The following is a 17022-nucleotide window of genomic DNA, read 5'->3' as shown; positions in this document are numbered from 1 at the left end:
TTTATGTGGCCGGTTTTCCTCAATTCTTTCCCTACTACTCTCCCGTCCAGTCTTCAGTCTCAGCCAGACAGAGGGAAAAAGAGTTTAGTTTGCTCATCTCCTGCGTACTCTGAGTCCAGTTAATATTTCCTGTCAAAAATTCACTGGTTTTGATTGTCATCTCACGGCTTATCATCCTTCAAAGTTAGTTAGTGTGGTAAGCGAAATCCCCCTGTGGTTAAGGTAAGTTTTACCTTTTCAATTATTTTTCTTCGTTTTGGAAGTATTCTTTCTTGAATGTTCTTTTTGTTCTGCACAGTTTCCTGAGAGCATTAAACAAAGCATTATGGACGTGACAGCGGGGGATGATGCTGTATTCCAATTGCTGGGGGTCCGTCCAGGTCCCGATGCCGTGGATATTTCCCCCCTTGGTGACCAGAAACTGTGGAGAGAGGTCCTCTTCACACCCGAAAGTACTGGGGATGAAGAACAAGATCAGCATGGGGCTCGAAATGGGATGGAGGTGAAAGTTCACTATAAAGGAACTCTCACGGACAACAGTATCTTTGATGAAAATACATCCTCTGATCCTCCTTTTACATTTACCATTGGAGAAGGTGAGTATAATAATGGCATAATTTATCGGGGGCTGGAAATGTTGCTAAAGGATGGTTGATATTTTCGTTTTGTAGGGAAAGTCATTAGTGGGTGGGAGCGTGGAGTTGTTGGGATGAAACGAGGTCAAAAGATCAAACTTATTTGTCATCCCTCCTTTGCTTACGATGCCAGAGAAACTGGAGGTATCCCGGCAAACTCTACCTTAATTTTTGAGGCAAGTACTGGCATGGAACTTAATTTTATGGGGAGTTAATCCTGATTGCCTTATAAATATTTTCTTATCCTTTGGTAGATTGAAATGGTAGATTATTCACCAGAAGATTTGACCAAAAAGAAAAATGGAAATATCTTGCGATACAATATCAAAGAGGGAGGTTCCAAGTACCTAAATCCTAATCACGGTAGTATTGTTGAAGGTATGTGTGTATATAGTAAGTTGTGCATAATTTAAGGTCCTCATAGTTTTTCGGTCCTTTGTTTTTCGTAGTTTTGATTCGAGGAAAGTACAATGACATCGTAGTCTATCCTGAAACAACAAAGAAATTTCGTCTTGGCGAAGGGTGTGAACACGAGATTCCTTACGGAGTTGAGAAAGCGTTGTATAAATTTCGGTCGGGAGAGGGTTCCATCTTGATTATTCGGGGACAAAAGTATGGTAGTCCAGCTGTCGATTATGAAGCTCATGGAATTTCGCCCGATTCTCCATTGGAATTTTACGTTGAAGTGTTATCTCATGAGAATGTATGGCGACAATTAATTTAATGTCATTCTGTTAAACGATAGTGTTAAGCAAGAATTATAGGGCTCGATAAAGCCTTTATCGAGTCCTATAATTCTTTTCCAATTTACGTCTAATTATTTTCATGAAAATTATTTAGAGCAAAGAACCTTGGCAGTTGGAAGGTCCAGAGAAGGTGGAAATTTCTCGTACTCTAAAGGAATTGGGGAATAAGTTTTACGCTAAATCAAATTACAGGGTTGCTTTCAAAAATTACAAACTAATCATCGATCACCTTAAAGCAGAAGCTTGTAAGTGCTTGCATAGTAAACAATAATAAATAATTATTCATTTTTTAACAAATTATATATTAAAATCAAATCAAATGATTGTTTCAAATTTCAGTATTGCATGGCGAGGAAGAAGAAGAACGTAAAGCATTAATGCTTGCAGCTAATTTGAATATGGCAATTTGTAACTTAAAGTTAAATAGACCCACAATCGCAATTCGTGAGTCAGCTTATTACACTGTTCAACTTACAGATACAGCTATCATCGTTTAGTACATTCAACTAATGCCAACTATGTGTGTTTTAACAAAGGAAACTGTGATGATGCCCTGGACTTAAATGCCAATAATACAAAAGCTCTGTTCCGACGAGGGCTAGCAAATTTGGCTGTAAACCTTCCCGACGCTGCCAAAAGAGATTTTGAAAAAGTTATTCAGCTTGAACCCAACAATTCCACTGTGACCCAACAGCTGGCTATTTGCGATAAGATGATTAAGGAAAATCTCAAAAAAGAGAAGCAAATGTACACCAAGATGTTCTCCAGTGCCGGACAGAAACCGAAGACCGTAAGATTATACATATATTTGTTTACATGCTTTTATAATACTACTTCGGGTGTATAGAATTTAATATTGACAGGAAACGCCCCTTCCTAATGGAATGGACAATGTCAGCGAGTGGCAGCAGAAGCCTGAGGCGAACGGACGTACTTAATGGATAATCTGCAAAAACCTGATCGTGAATCTTTATAATAAAACAAACTTTTGCAAATTTTTCCGATATGTATGTATATATATGCGATTATTTCGCAGACTGAGAATGTAGTGGTGGTGGTGATCAATACATCTTTTCCATTATATCCCCATCCATAACATGCCATTAAATTTTAAGGGTGCAACTTCTGTATCTATCCCGAATATTATTATGTTCAAGTTCAATGTTTAGTACTTATGTTGATTGATTTATTTATTTTATGCCCTATGTATGTTGAAGTGGAGCCATTTTTAAGTCCAAGCATTTATAATTTGTAATCATTTCCCCATGAAGAAACGATGTAACATGAATTCACGTAGACATGTCATATGATGTGCTTACAAAATTATTCCAACATATAAACCTTAAGTATTTCTTTTAAAGCTGGATGCAAATGAGTTCGCGGATATTCCAACAGTAATATAATGGCACTGTGCGTGAAATGTATTTAGAAAATAATTGGTTAGTACTTGTTTGTGTGTGCACGATTTGAAACTCTGTTGTCTGTGAAATATGAATATCACAATAATAAAACAAATTTTCAGTGCAAAAGCTCTTATTTATCTTGTATAAACTTAAATTTGTATTAGCTTAACTTGCTACAAAAAAATGACTTCTTAAGGTTGCAGATCATACCAAGATTACAGATTGCAAAAGATTTTAATTTATTAAGATAACATATTTTATACTTGTACTTTTAAGTCTCTTTAGATATTAGTAATAATATGGACAACACAAAAAACAGTTAGCTAAGCTACACTATACCATAAATAAGAAATGTATTTAATACACAAAATTCAGTCACATGGATTTTTCGTCAAACTAGTGGTCTTCCCAACACGTCGAAAAGTTAGAATCTATCTAGTTGCTAGTACAAATAAAATATCTCCCCAGAAGAATGACTTGGTATACATATAAATAATTATTTCGAAAAGTACATATTTGTTTCAGAGCAGTAACAACAAGAAAACAAAAATTATTAGAACGGATATAATATTAATATATATTGTGTATTTCTATCACGTAAACATCAAAAAGAGAAATGTTTTCTTTTGAGAATGGTTTTTAAAGCATTGTTTACGAAAAACATATATGTAAAAAGTCAAATACTCGTCACAAAAAAACGTCGTCACATAATACTTATTACTAATTTATGGTATATAATTCGTACCTAATTGTCAATATATTACCTAATAATATGATCTATCTAATCTACATACCTACAAGTAAATTGAGACTCTCTGGTTAAAAAAACTAATAGTTAATGACGAGTAGCACGGTGAACCTCAGGATCTCTCTCACGCTCTCTACTGCGGTCGGGGTCCACACGACGCTCCCGTTCGCTGCGATCCCTCGTATATCTTTCCCGTTCCTCATAATAATTTCTGGCGGTGGTCCCACTAATAAAGTGTAATGTAAAAACACATTCACATTTACATCATTTTACATCATATCAAAAACAACAAATAATATCAAATAGTATGTTATGTATCACATTATGGCATTATAATCAGTCTCATTTGTCTCCACTTATAATACAAACAATTCATCAACCACGCGTGGGTACGTGGATTATAATACTCTTGGTTGTACAAATACATTTACATGTCAAATGAAATAGTCATACTGAAAATTGTCACATGAAAGCGGATTCAGACAACATTATCATGGCATTCCTAAAGGAATTATGTTCCTAACACTGCTCGGAATGCTATAAGAATTCCATCTGAATTTGCTTTCACATTGGCACACTAATGAGAAGTAACAGTAAGGTGCTGCAGGTAACTGAAACAATAAATTATTAGCATTAAAATAATACCCTGTGCAGATACTGAGTCAATAATTTTCTAGCATTAATATTAAAGATAAAATAGCACAGTGGCAGCGAAAATTGTAGGAAGTTGAATTGAGATAAGGAAATAAAATAGAGAAACAAAAGCAGCTTTGTGTCATACACAGCAATCAATCTTACTAATAGAATAGATTTTTAAAAGTCGCCCATTTCTATTAGGAAGGTTGCAGAATGAATGCATTCTGCTGGAAATAGTAATAATATTCATAATAATAATCATAATAATAAGTAAATACAGTAAATAAGAGCAAGAGGTGAATAGGGCCAACAATTGGGTGGTGAAACACTGACTTTAAGAATAAATAGGTATAAAAAAACATAGTTATGCGTCATTGGTCAAAATTACTCTCGACTCAATTAAGTAGCATATATCAGTGGACAGTATACAAGAATTAACAAGTAGCTCTCTCGTATAAGTTTCAACTTGGTCTTCTCTTATCAGCCGCTGAGTGAATGAGTCGAGGTCGAGGTGATTTTGCAATTTTCTCGCTAATTAATGATAACGTCATATATTCATCACTTGTGATAATGTGTTGGTTTTTTTAGAGGAAGAGGAGGGAGAATCAAGCAGGTAGGTTGAGACTATTTTGGGAAGACGGCGATCCACTATACTTGCTCTGGCCAAAAATGTAGTCATTTACATACCTTTCTTCTCGGCCTCGTTCTCGGTACTCTCTTTCCCGGCTACGAGACCTATCTCGAGGATACTCATAGTATCCTCGGTCACGTTCTCGGCTTCTGTCCCTTCCACTGCTGCCTCCATAATCTCGCTCACGTGGGCTGCGAGACCGTTCACGTCTACCACCACGATCAGCTCCACTTCCGCCATGTCGACTGCGACGCTCGCGAGAACGGGACCGATCTTCTATGAAAAATCAGAATGTACATACCAGAATACTCTACAATTGAATTAATATATTGGTAATTGACCCGTACCACGGCGCCCATATCCTTTAGTTTCAATACCATGAAGTGTGTCTTGTAAAGAGCTAATGAGGATTTTGCACCTATCGTCGTTTGACACTTTGGATTGTTTGATGAGAGAAATTGCTGTCACAAGAGTTTCAATTGCACTGGCAAATTCACCTAATCACGAATAAAACCAATACAACATACGCATAATATATATATCTGTATAATAATACAACATTACTATACAACATTACTAACATAAATAAATAGTTAGCTTAATTACCTGTTGCTGCATCCTGCACAGCACGCGAAATTGCTGAACTGGATACTGTCCGGTTTCTGCTCATAACCTCTTCAAATTCAACTTCACTCATTTGCGGCGGCTGATCACGATGATCCATAGGTGGTGCATATCCAGGTCCACCCTATTCAAGCCCACAATATAATGAAAGACATTAAAGAAATTTGGAACTGAATATAAATTGAAAATAGCGTTGCACACGTACCCGTGGACCAGGAGGGCCTCCATACGCTGGTGGGGGACCGATTTGAGGGGGGCCTTGAGGACCAGGACCTTGGTTGAAGAAGGCTGGATTCATATGTGGAGCAGGTGCTCCGGGGGGTGGGGGTCCTGGAAGCATTGGGGGTGCTGTCATTTCAAAGTAAACAAACCCAAATAATTAGACACTTTCAATACAATTAATTTCTGTTAAAAAAATTAATACCTTGAGGAGGACCGCGATTAGGTCCAGGTCCCTGCATTGGACCAGGTCCGGGAGGTCCTTGGCCATGTTGAGGTGGATACGCATTCACTAAATAACAGGTTATTTACCATGATTATAAAGTTAATATTATGTACTTCATGCAGTAACGATGCAACAATAATATAATGATTTGGAATATTGCATTTACTTGGAGGACGATTCCAATCGTTTCTTGGAGGAGGTCCACGTGGGTCCATTCCACCATGTCCATGTCCCATGGGTGGTCCTCGAGGAGGTCCACTCTGTGGACCCATCGGACCAGGGCCTTGAAAATATGGCTCCTGCATACAATTTAGATATCAACAACTTTAGTACACCACACACACAAACATTGTAATCCTAGCAGGTACCATTGGAGGTCTTTGTCCGGGACCAGGCCCCTGCATGTTTTGAGGACCAGGACCCATTGGTGGCCTATTTGGATTGTTGAAGCCAGGGGGTGGAGGACCTTGTTGATTTGGAGGTCCCATATTTCGTTGCATTCCTGGTGGCATTCTAGGACCTCTGTGCATAGGTCCCATCATCATAGGACCCCTTGGCCCGAATCCCATTCCCATAGGCCCTCCAGGTCCAGTCATCGGGCCACCCATTGGAGGTCCCCTCGGTCCACCCATACCACTCATATTATTCATATTGTTCATATTATTCATACTATTGTTCTGGTTGTTCATATTATTCCCTTGTCCTGGAGTAGGCCTAGTTTTGGATTGAGCTTCAAACTAAGCGAGAACAACAAGTATGACATATTTGGTTACAGAGTTACAACAAGGTATTTTTGTCATCAGTCAAGTGGTATTATTTAAAGTATTACCTGATTTAAGGCTTGTTTGGTTGGTGGCGTCACAACAGGGCTTTGTCCATGTATTTCTTTCTTTGGTAGCTTGTCATGAATTACTCGCAATGAAGCATCTGATCCAACAGTCAGGACACAGTAACCTTTCGACTGTCCATTGGCTCGATTCTCATAAAATTTAACTTCAATAAAGTCGTTCACACCAATATCAGCGAGGACATCTTTTATGGACTGGTCCGATGTCCACTATATATCATAAATAATTACACATAAATTTTGTCCGTCATATACTTTGTACTCTTGATCAAATAAAACTTGCTGTCAGACTTACCCAGGTCAGCCCTCCAATATAGACTTGATGTTTTCTTAAAGGAGTGATTCCATCACGACTATCCCTCTCGGAACTCACACTGTTAGCCTTCGACACATTGTTATTATGCATAGATGAGTTTCCTCCAGGTGTTGAAGGACTTGTGGACATCCCTCCATGACTATTTTCTCCATCAGCGCTACCAGCAGTGGCTATCACATCGTCATAAAGGTCAACCCCATCGCCGGCAAACTCATCCTGCAAAATGGAAATAATGCGTTATATACAAAACATGAGTAAGGCTGTAATATGTGGATATCAATTTAAATTACATTACTCACAGTATTGAAATCTTGCTCTATATCGTCCGCATAAAGGTCAATATCAACACCTTCGTTGCCAGACATTTCTTCCATTCCGGAATCGGTTTTTATGCTGACAGCCATCGAAAATTTCCAATATATATAAAGTCCACAATAAATCTAAAACTAAAGATTTTTATTAGTATTTCTACTAATTCCACGCCCGTGAAAAGAAAGTTTCAAAAACAAAATTACTAACAATATGCACCCATAAAACTTAACTCTCCTATAATAACTAACTTACCCAACAATTAATCAGTTATCAGTTAAGGGAACTGATTAACTGAACTGCCCTGTTAACACAGAATTTTAACCAATAATTAATTCATTTTAGTGGATGTAATGACGATCTGCTCAACAACAAAGACAGAGCCTTATCCTCTCCGCCTCGTACATAAATACGACCAATTCAAGTAAATTGTGCCAATAATTAAATAAATATCGAAAATACCTGCTCTATAAATATTAAAGCTTGTGGGCTGCTTCTTCTGTGCGGAGCGAGTCAAGCCGGGCGCCGTCATATCGAGTCTACTACTCCGTCGCTTTACACAAAGAATCCGATTTGTGCCACCACCACCACCGCACTTTAGTAGGGACCCAAAATGCATCTCAATAATCTCATCCTCATGTTGCTTCATGAAACTAAATGACCAAAAATTGTGAAACTTTTGGATAAGACAAATGAGCCCAATAAATAAGTAGCTATACATTGTAATTTACAGTTATTGGTTTTAAGAGTAATAGAGCTTTAATAACAGTTTATATACTTCAATAACATAATAATATAAATTTCGTTGCATATCTTGTACTTTGAAGGGGGTACATACATTCATTTCATTATGATCATCAGGTATGGTAAAATACAAATACATTGTTTAGTATCTTTTTTCATGGCGTATCCTATACAATAATTTAGTTTGTTTCATCTTCTCCCGAGGATTAATAATAGTGTGCATGTTAAAATTAACTACTGTGTATTGTAGCATTATTACTTGATTACATTTGGAATGCCATTTTTCACTGACTAATTATGTACTTATGTATCAAGGGACAAGTACATTGTCCTTATACATGGAGAGAACAGGTTGTATATAATAATTTTAACAGTACCGTACTAATAATTTTATATAATAACAATTAAATATATTTCTAGTTCCAATTTCCGGTATGATTTTTAACCGGCTTGGGATCACAGTTTTCAATCTCCCTGTTGCTCGAGGGGGACAGGACCATCACCATAATGTTTGATCTACTCCTACTCCTGTTGAGGGCGGGGCGATTATCGCTGCTCCTCTCTCTGGGTGGACGTTTCCTTTTCTGGAAAGCCTGTCCCGTAGCTAAGGCCTCCAGTAAGTTATCCATCACACCGGTATTGTCCCCGTCCCCTGCATTCATGTCCACCAAAGCTTTCTTCCTCGCTATCCTCTCCTGCTTCTCTTGTTCCGACTTTATCTTGGCCTCCTTGGCTCGACGAAGCTTCTCTTCGTTCTCCCTCTGCTTCACATTGTCCTTGTTGGCCTGGATGAACTGGTCCTTGAAGGTCTTAATATCGCCCAAGAATTCCTCCACTGTGTACTTTGTCTTGTCAAAGACGAAGAAATCTGCTAGATCGCTGTATAACGTGTCAATCTTGCTGAACATTTGGGTTAAAATGGTGTACTGGCGGCGCCCTTCGACTGCAAAGTTGGTCATGATGTCTTGAAATCGGTCATCAGGACCTTGTAAGAGTCGGGAATGCTTTAAATCTGTTTCTAAATTTTTTAAGTCTATCTCCATCAATCTCAAGGATTTTGAGATAGTTTCGACCGAGACGCGAGCAGCTTTGTCAAGGTGTATTAATTCCTCATCAAAATTAAGGACGTCGGGAAATTTGATTTCGACTTTTTCTACTAAATAGTGAAGAAGGGTTTGACGGTTTTCGACATCCTTTGTGCTGGAGAGTTTAGGTAGATATGAAATTTCAAATCCTACTGCTTGACCATTTCGGGACCCAGAATTAAGTACGTTTCCCATTAAGAGTACCAATTCTAAAATTTTAGCTGAAAAATATTAAAATAACACCACATGAATTAAATGTTACTTTAATTCCATATCTCAACAGATTAAAATCAGATTTAGCCCAACCTAATTTCTTGGACGCTTTAATTTCTTCGCAGGCAGCAGTCGCGGCTACTATTCCGGGCTTAATTTCTTGTACTGATTCTTGATACTGCGATTTAAATTTCATGGATTTCAACCTTGGAACAAGTCGTTTCACGGCAGATATTGTTAGCGCAAACTGTTCAGCGTCACTGAGGTCATCGTATGAACTTTGTAGCTCTTCTAGGCGTTTCAACTGATCGGGTGGGGGCAAGTAATTAATTAACTGTTCCAATATAGCTCCAGTTAGCACTTCTGCATCACACTTTAAAATACAAGTTTTAACTTCTTCGAATGACATTTGTTTCAAAGAGCCTGCTAACAAGATGGATAAATTTTGAGCAGACTTGGCATCCAAAACGCGCAACTCTTTAATTTTCTTCCCGTTGATCGACATCCCATTATCCTTGTCATCTTTGGCTTTGGAGGCAGGTTTTGTAGAAAACCGATATAACCCTTCGATTATATCTTGTGATGCGAGCTTCTCTTCATCCACTTTTACCCAGAAGGAGTTTTCTTTTAAATTTCCTGGAGAAATAGTTTTCCAGTTCGCCTTCTTCATGGGCGCATCTAGCGTCCACTTCTTTTTAGACTTCATCCCAAAGGGTAATTTTTCTGGAACTGGTTTAGCCAGTGGTAGACCAGGTGCACCGAATCCAGCAGCGCCAAATGGGGGTGGAGGTGGTGGTCCTCCTCCCATTCCCATCATTGGTGGGGGAGGAGGTGGCGGTCCTCCCATGCCAGGAAATGGTGGTGGGGGTGGCGGCGGTCCTCCCATCCCACCAGGGAAGGGTGGCGGAGGGGGAGGTGGGCCTCCACCCATTCCCATCATTGGTGGAGGTGGAGGGACTGGAGCACCAGGTCTATAATTTTGTGCAACTTGACCCTGAAAGAGACATTTTTGTGTTATCTACTAATGAATTTACCATCTCATAATAATTCATGAGCGTTGGTTATTAATTAATTATGAGTAGTGTGATTTTTTTTGTTTCCTAAAACACATACCTGAGCAAATGCAAAATCTGATTGTTTAATAAGTCCTCCATTCTTTACGGCTTCTTGTAAATCGGTCAATTGCTTTTTGAAGTGTTCAATCTGGGCATCTGCTTCCTGTTTCTGTGTCAATGCTTCTTCCAGCTTGGATGTGAGCTCGTCATTTCGCTTTTCATCAGCTGCACGAAGCTTTTCCACTACGAGATTAGTTAATCCATCCACATCGATTTCAAACTTCTTTGCCCTAAAATCAGGATCGTATCCACTTCGATGTAAAACAATTTGCGCGATACATTCTTCAATAAGTTTGAAATAGGCGGATCTGATAAGATGGTCATCCCGGATACAAATTAAATGCTGTAGTATTGCTAGGAAGAGGGGTTCTGCGGGTGTGTCTGATATTAAATGTTGGATAATTTCAAAACATTGATTTGTATCTTCTAAATCGTTATGGATTAAATCAAACTTTTCGGAAAGTTCTTCATAATCTTCATCTTTATGTTTGATAAATACTTCGACTTGAATAGCCAAATCAGGTGACGCCGTTTTCTTCAAGTCATCTATCATACCGTAAAGTCCGGCACGCATAAATTCGTTTCTTAGAAATATTCGAAACTCAAAGTCTTCTGGCATGTTGACTATGGCATTGATTAATTGCATACAACATGCTCTTGTGGAGTCACTTTCTCTCTGATTAACACCTTGAACAATGGGAGAAAACCTGTCGCGGCTCTGATTTTCAGCCGCTATAGTTATTGCTTCTAAAACTCTGTCATGGCCTTGAACATCCAGAAGAATACATATCGCAGCGAGTAATTTGGCAGCTTCTTGCATCACATTTGGTCGTAATGGGTCGAGTGATCTCGCGACGAGGATAAAAACTTCTTTCTGGTCAAACACTGTCTTTAGTCCGTACGTATTGTTCATGAAAGATCTCAAACAGCGAAGACACTCTTGATGAATTTTACTATACTCGTCACTAATGTATCCCTTATCATGTTGAGCTCTGTAGACATCGTTTAAAATATCCAGTATGAGCTCCAACCCTCTCGTTCCAAAGTTTTTGACCCAGGACACTGGATGGCTTGATAAAGTTATTCGAAGAGATTCTGTTATGTGTGCGATTTTGGAAATACTCAGGTGTGCTCTGCTTTCTCTGCTAAGTGCTCCAATAAAGTGTTCAGGTGTGCTAATTTTAGTTTGAGTCTGCAACAAAAGAATTTTTTTACGTATTATGTATTTCAGAAAATTAAATTAATAATTTGTTTTATGAAGACCAATTAAGCTGGTGAAAATAAACAACTGGGCCTAATTAATCTTAAACTACTCACCCCACGATGACTTGATGTATATCCTTTCTCCCTCATTGATAACAATTGCCTCTTCTTCTCAATCGACTGTTCCAACAAGGGTTGCCTCTTTTCCTCCGATAAGTTCATATCGTCTAACATTTGTTGGAACTGTTCCTCTACTTCCCGATCCGTTAGTATGACTTCTTTCGCCCCCATTTCCTCCAAATCGGCAAAATCTGCCTCTGAGTGGGGACGCGTCAAGGCAGAATGTTTTCTTCCCTTCCCAGCCCCACCGCCCAGGCCAAGTTTGTCAAGCTAAAAGAGAAAAAAAACAATATAAATTTAACAATAACAAATACCCTACAACTTGTGTTGCACTGTTGTCGGTTTGTTGGTGACATCTCGACACAACGTATACAATAGTTTAATTTGACACTAACGAAGCTGGCACTGGTCTTTGTCTTGTCCGAGGATCTCGACATTTTGTGTACGGGGAGGGGACAGAATTTACTGAGTGTTGTCCTCGTGTTATTTTCACTGGAAATTTTGAAGGGGGGACCAGTAATTATTAATTTGTCGCTTAATTGGGCTGGGACGCATTCCCGCTGTGGGAGCCAAGACGAAATAAGAAATAGATGAGAACACTGTGGAATTATTGTGGGAAGAAGGGCTGCTGGTTCCTGCGAATGCTCAACAGGTGCGTGGAATGGTGGTGGCTCTATTCACTCGAATAATGATAATGCTGCTAAATGCTGATCTTGCTGTGGTGACTGACTATACGGCTTGAGGTTTCTGTCTCTGATTTTTTTTTACATTTTTTGTGCATGTCCCTCCCAACTCAACGGCAAAATATGTAGCAAATAAGTTGACGTTGCATTGCAGCACAAGAAGTATTCAATTCATGATGATTACAAGTATTTGGCATGCGGTGTGTCTGTGAGAAGGGATGGATTGGAAATAAAACCGTTGTTCGTGGTATGGTGGTTGATATTTCATGTAGTGAATAAGTTTGGTAAGAAAAAGATGTGTGAAAAGCCAGAAGGGGAAATAATTCGACAAGCGTTTTTAGAAGAGATGACTTCGAGGATGATGGCTTTGAGGAATGACTTCGACCCGAAGCTATGCACAAAAGCGGTGTGGTAATAATGAGGATGATGATTATGAGCCGAGTTTTTCGGGTCGGGAGACAGAGAGATGAGAGCTAGCTTTCTCTTCCGGCTGAAGAGATGCAGCAGACCACTGAACACACAATTCTTATGCATTAAACCAGAAAATATGACATATTTGGCAAGATAAGACTTTCCGATTGTAGTTTCATATACATTTTTTTTACATGCGTTCTAAAATATAGGGTTGGATAACCCAATTGTTTTCTAAAAAGCAACAAACAAATAAAAATATACTGCACTTTATTATTGAGGATGTTTACTCGTACACTTGTTTATATATGCATGACATGATTTGTTTGTCGTTAATGACCAACGTAGTTTGTTAGCTTTGTGTGGTCTTTAATCTAAATCGAACCAAAGAGTGAGTGTACTTGTTGCAGATTGCAGGCAGATGTTTATGGAACTAATATTGGTTGGATGGTGTGCTATCTATAACTGAAACTTTTTTGCAGCCAAAGATTATTTTTATTTGTTTGAAAATCACCATATGCAAACAACATACAATGTATGAAGTAAAATTTGTGTCTGCAGAAATGATGTCATCACAAATAAATATATACGTTTTTATGTCCGGTTCTGGTTCCTTCGCTGCTCATCATCATCAACTTTTCATGGCTTTTCTAGTATGACATGTGTGATGGGGTCATTTGACCATGACCATGTCATCACTATTATGAGGGATGGGATGATAATTACTTAATCAATTGAGTTTGCACTTAATCAATGAGCCATTTCTACGTGCAATTTAATTAGTCATAATAATTACATCACTTTAATTTTTTGTCTTGTGTTTGTCAAGTTTAAATATGCTTTCAATATGATTTCTGATTTGCATATGTGTACTTCACTTTTATTCCTTAGACTCTTATTTTAATAACTTTTTGGTTTATATAGATATCATCAATGAATTTATATATATCGATAGAAAAGGGCTTATATACAACAGGAAAATCTGTATATTTGACCTAGTCGAGGTTGAATATGTAGGGTCATGATGCACATGACTGACATGACTGACATGACACAACTTGGTCAATGATAATAATTATACGACGTATAATGGCAGATTTTAACGTTACTTTAAAGAAAAAGGATTTCCAAAAGCCTCATGATTTTATATGCTCTCCTGCTTAGCCCCACTGCTCAATGTCTTCTGCGGGAAAGAAACCCATGTTCACGGAATGTTCTCATGGAACTCATTTTCAGTTACGGCTTCAATTCATAAAGCACTTTCTTGAAATTTTGACAAATAACGAGTTGTGAGGTCACGAGCCTAACTGATTGTCAACGTTTGGAAGGAAATGTCGATATTTCGTAAATTCCCAAGTGCCCTGAGATTTAGTACCAGTAGAAATAACAACGTGCCGCACTACCATCACAATCGAAATAGTAGCAGCAATTTTACGAATTCAACAAAGTTTGAACATTATTTGAATTTGCGTAGGAGTCAGGCAGAAAAATCTATATTGATTCAGGTAATTTGTGAATAGATTTGTTAACAAAGTGGTGAGTGATCTGAATTTTCTTGAATATTGTTTGATTGAATAAATTTCCAGATTAATGGATTAAGTGCATGTCCCCAGGTGAGGGATCACCTATCCAGTAAATATGGTCCATTATTGTCAGTTTACCACTACAGTATTCCAAGTAAAGGAAAGTCTGGGCCACCGGCATGTCCTATTGCACCAACGGGGGGTGAATTCCACTGGCTATTGGCTGAATTTGAACGCAAAGAAGACTTTGCAAAGGCGATAACATCATGTGGAAATGTAGAAGGGACGGTGCCATACACGTCACCCATGACCTGGTTCAAAAACTCAACTGCAAGTCAGAAGGATGACAGAAAATCGACAATAGGAACGAAGGGAAAGAAGAAGACTACAAGTGAAGTTTCTCGAGATATGGATGGTATCGAGTCGGAGAAGCTGATTGCATGTACGAGTCTAGATTTTGGTACCGGAAATAATGTAAGAATGAAAGAAGTTTTTAATATTCTGTGATTGTGGTTTGAGCTAGTTTGAAATATTTTGTCTTTGCAGTTAAACCAACAATTGGGAATCTTGGAGAAGTCGTTACGATTGTCAGATCTTGGAATTAGACTTAGATTTCTTATTGCACATCAACTCGAATTCACACTCCAGTCTCTGTTTCCACAAGGGTGTGTTCTGCCATTTGGTTCAACTGTTTCTGGAATTGGGAGACAATCTGGGGATTTGGATTTAGTACTCTTGCCAGACAAGGTGATGTGCAAAGTTATTATACATTATGATGTGATACTATTGTTGTATGCAAATATGTAACTTTTTAAATATTTTTTCCTAAATGTAGAATGAGATTTTTTCGTCTAGTCAAGGTGATGAGGCCAAGGAGACTGAAAACAAGTTAATGCTTCAATCAAAAATGCATACGAGTGGAAACAGTTCCAATGCTAGATTTCAGGTTCAGAGGGTAATGGAAACGATTGCAGATATAATTCAGTTATGTACACCCGGCTGTACCCACGTCCAAAGAATACTTCAAGCAAGAATACCTATTCTGAGGTTTTGGAGTGATTACACAGAGCTTCAATGTGATTTGTCTATGACAAATGCGTAAGGGCATTACTGACTGACTGACAATCTATGATGTACAATTAGATGTTCCATCTGTTTTTACTTATTTGTTGACTGTCGTCTTTTGTAATTTTTTTCAGGAGTGGAGTACACATGTCCGAGCTCATTTATATAATGACTAAACTGGATTCAAGATTCTCGACCCTCTTATTTGCCATTAGATCTTGGGCATCAGCAAGAAAGATAACAAATCCCGTTCCTGGTCGACAGCCCACAAATTTCATGTTTGTATTGCTGTTGATGTATTTTCTACAACACAAGAGCATTCTTCCAACCTTGGATATTTTGTTTAATAATCCTGGTAATTAATTTAAACTTGCAACTTGTACGCATCACAAATCATACAGTTAATTGATTGAAACCTGAATTCTTAGATGCATCAGACCTGCGGATAACTACCGATGGAATAGACTGCACATTTTTACGACGGACTGACAAAATTTCAAAACATTTTAGTCCTCAATGTCAAACAGAGTCAGTGGCCGAACTGTTATTTCAATTTTTTGAATTCTACTCGGAATTTGACTTCAACACCAAAGGGGTCTCATTATTAACTGGAAGTGCTTGGGGAAAGCCAGACGCAGGACCACTGTACATTCAAAATCCACTTGAAAGACACCTTAACGTAGCGAGAAATGTATCAAAGGAGGAGGTTACCAGATTTAAAAGTAAGGCCAAAGAATTTCTTTACACAGGGAAAGGGCTCAGCCTCCCAAGTCAATATCTCAAGTCCCTTAGTTAGCTATTCAGACATGTTTTAGAAATTAAAGTTACTTCACATTAAATCACCGAAATGTTCATGTTTATAAATCATAGAAACGGTCAATCTCCATTTTGTAATACATGTGACTGTGTGTAGAGTGTAGTGAAATATCAAATCGTTAAACTTAAGAGACAAGTTCTTTTGTATGCATTTATTCTATACAATTGGTGGACAAAATCCAGAATAAAAATTGCCATTATAATTTTTTTCGTGTACATTTCCACTTATTATTGACAATGGGAGCTAAGATTCATTTCACTAGTCCTATAACTTATCAATTCCAATTTTCTGATGGAACCCAACTCACGCATAATTATATATTATAGTGCATAATAATGTAACGTTATTTTCTACTTTTTAGGCGAATGCTGCTCAGCTCTGTGGAAATTAGAAACAGCTTCTTCAGACAAACATCAAGTTTCTCTTAAAGATCTCTTGCTTACCCCAGTGTACGATTCGAGACGACCAGAAGAGAATAGAATTAAGATCAAAGAGTTATTTTCAGAGTGACAAAATATGTAGTAATTCTTGTTTTTCTATGCAATTGAAACGGAATAAAGATCATTTTCCTAGATTTTCACAAATAAATAAGCAAAACCATTGTCATTTCATCATTATAAATGCATTTAGTCATGTAATGTTGGTCCTCCCATCGCTCTTCGTCGTTTAATTTACTTTCAATTGAAAAATATTTAAAACGAAA

General features: G+C 38.0%; 4 protein-coding genes across 9 annotated transcripts; 2 read left to right on the top strand and 2 right to left on the bottom strand.

Moving 5' to 3' along the window:
- Positions 1-41: 41 nt before the first annotated feature.
- LOC110850720 (peptidyl-prolyl cis-trans isomerase FKBP4) lies at positions 42-2910 on the top strand. Of its 2 annotated transcripts, none has more exons than XM_035852788.1 (9): positions 42-222; positions 299-596; positions 672-811; positions 890-1013; positions 1085-1338; positions 1476-1626; positions 1721-1825; positions 1918-2171; positions 2229-2910. In XM_035852788.1, exons 2-9 carry the CDS (start codon positions 326-328, stop codon positions 2259-2261), a joined length of 1332 nt encoding a protein of 443 aa, XP_035708681.1. In that variant the 5' UTR covers positions 42-222; positions 299-325; the 3' UTR covers positions 2262-2910. The 2 variants fall into 2 exon arrangements, with proteins under 2 accessions (XP_035708681.1, XP_021953938.1); XM_022098246.2 differs by having other exon boundaries at positions 43-222; positions 2245-2910.
- LOC110850719 (cleavage and polyadenylation specificity factor subunit CG7185) lies at positions 2897-7904 on the bottom strand. Of its 5 annotated transcripts, none has more exons than XM_022098244.2 (13): positions 7803-7904; positions 7596-7644; positions 7331-7477; positions 7011-7247; positions 6698-6925; positions 6237-6605; positions 6035-6167; positions 5848-5934; positions 5629-5771; positions 5406-5547; positions 5147-5296; positions 4856-5075; positions 2897-3758 (listed from the first exon to the last, which is right to left on the bottom strand). In XM_022098244.2, the coding sequence occupies exons 3-13, from the start codon at positions 7433-7435 to the stop codon at positions 3620-3622; spliced, it is 1953 nt and encodes a 650-aa protein (XP_021953936.1). In that variant the 5' UTR covers positions 7436-7477; positions 7596-7644; positions 7803-7904; the 3' UTR covers positions 2897-3619. The 5 variants fall into 5 exon arrangements, with proteins under 5 accessions (XP_021953936.1, XP_021953937.1, XP_035708678.1 ...); XM_022098245.2 differs by having other exon boundaries at positions 4856-5072; positions 7803-7903; XM_035852785.1 differs by having other exon boundaries at positions 7331-7502; positions 7803-7900.
- A 162-nt stretch (positions 7905-8066) lies between these two features.
- On the bottom strand, positions 8067-12686 carry LOC110851323 (protein diaphanous). Its single transcript, XM_022099059.2, has 5 exons — positions 12216-12686; positions 11815-12090; positions 10496-11689; positions 9476-10376; positions 8067-9390 (listed from the first exon to the last, which is right to left on the bottom strand). The coding sequence occupies exons 1-5, from the start codon at positions 12255-12257 to the stop codon at positions 8501-8503; spliced, it is 3303 nt and encodes a 1100-aa protein (XP_021954751.1). The 5' UTR covers positions 12258-12686; the 3' UTR covers positions 8067-8500.
- Positions 12687-14103: 1417 nt separating this feature from the next.
- On the top strand, positions 14104-16907 carry LOC110851327 (poly(A) RNA polymerase, mitochondrial). Its single transcript, XM_022099064.2, has 7 exons — positions 14104-14419; positions 14501-14911; positions 14984-15184; positions 15273-15535; positions 15637-15857; positions 15931-16224; positions 16681-16907. Exons 1-7 carry the CDS (start codon positions 14246-14248, stop codon positions 16827-16829), a joined length of 1713 nt encoding a protein of 570 aa, XP_021954756.1. The 5' UTR covers positions 14104-14245; the 3' UTR covers positions 16830-16907.
- The last annotated feature ends 115 nt before the right edge of the window (positions 16908-17022 follow it).

This window comes from Folsomia candida, unplaced genomic scaffold (genome assembly GCF_002217175.1).
Source record: "Folsomia candida strain VU population unplaced genomic scaffold, ASM221717v1 Fcan01_Sc006, whole genome shotgun sequence".
Classification (NCBI taxonomy): Eukaryota; Metazoa; Arthropoda; class Collembola; order Entomobryomorpha; family Isotomidae; genus Folsomia; species Folsomia candida.
The sequence above is the reverse complement of the archived record's forward strand: the minus strand, read 5'-3'. Positions and strand labels throughout refer to the sequence as shown.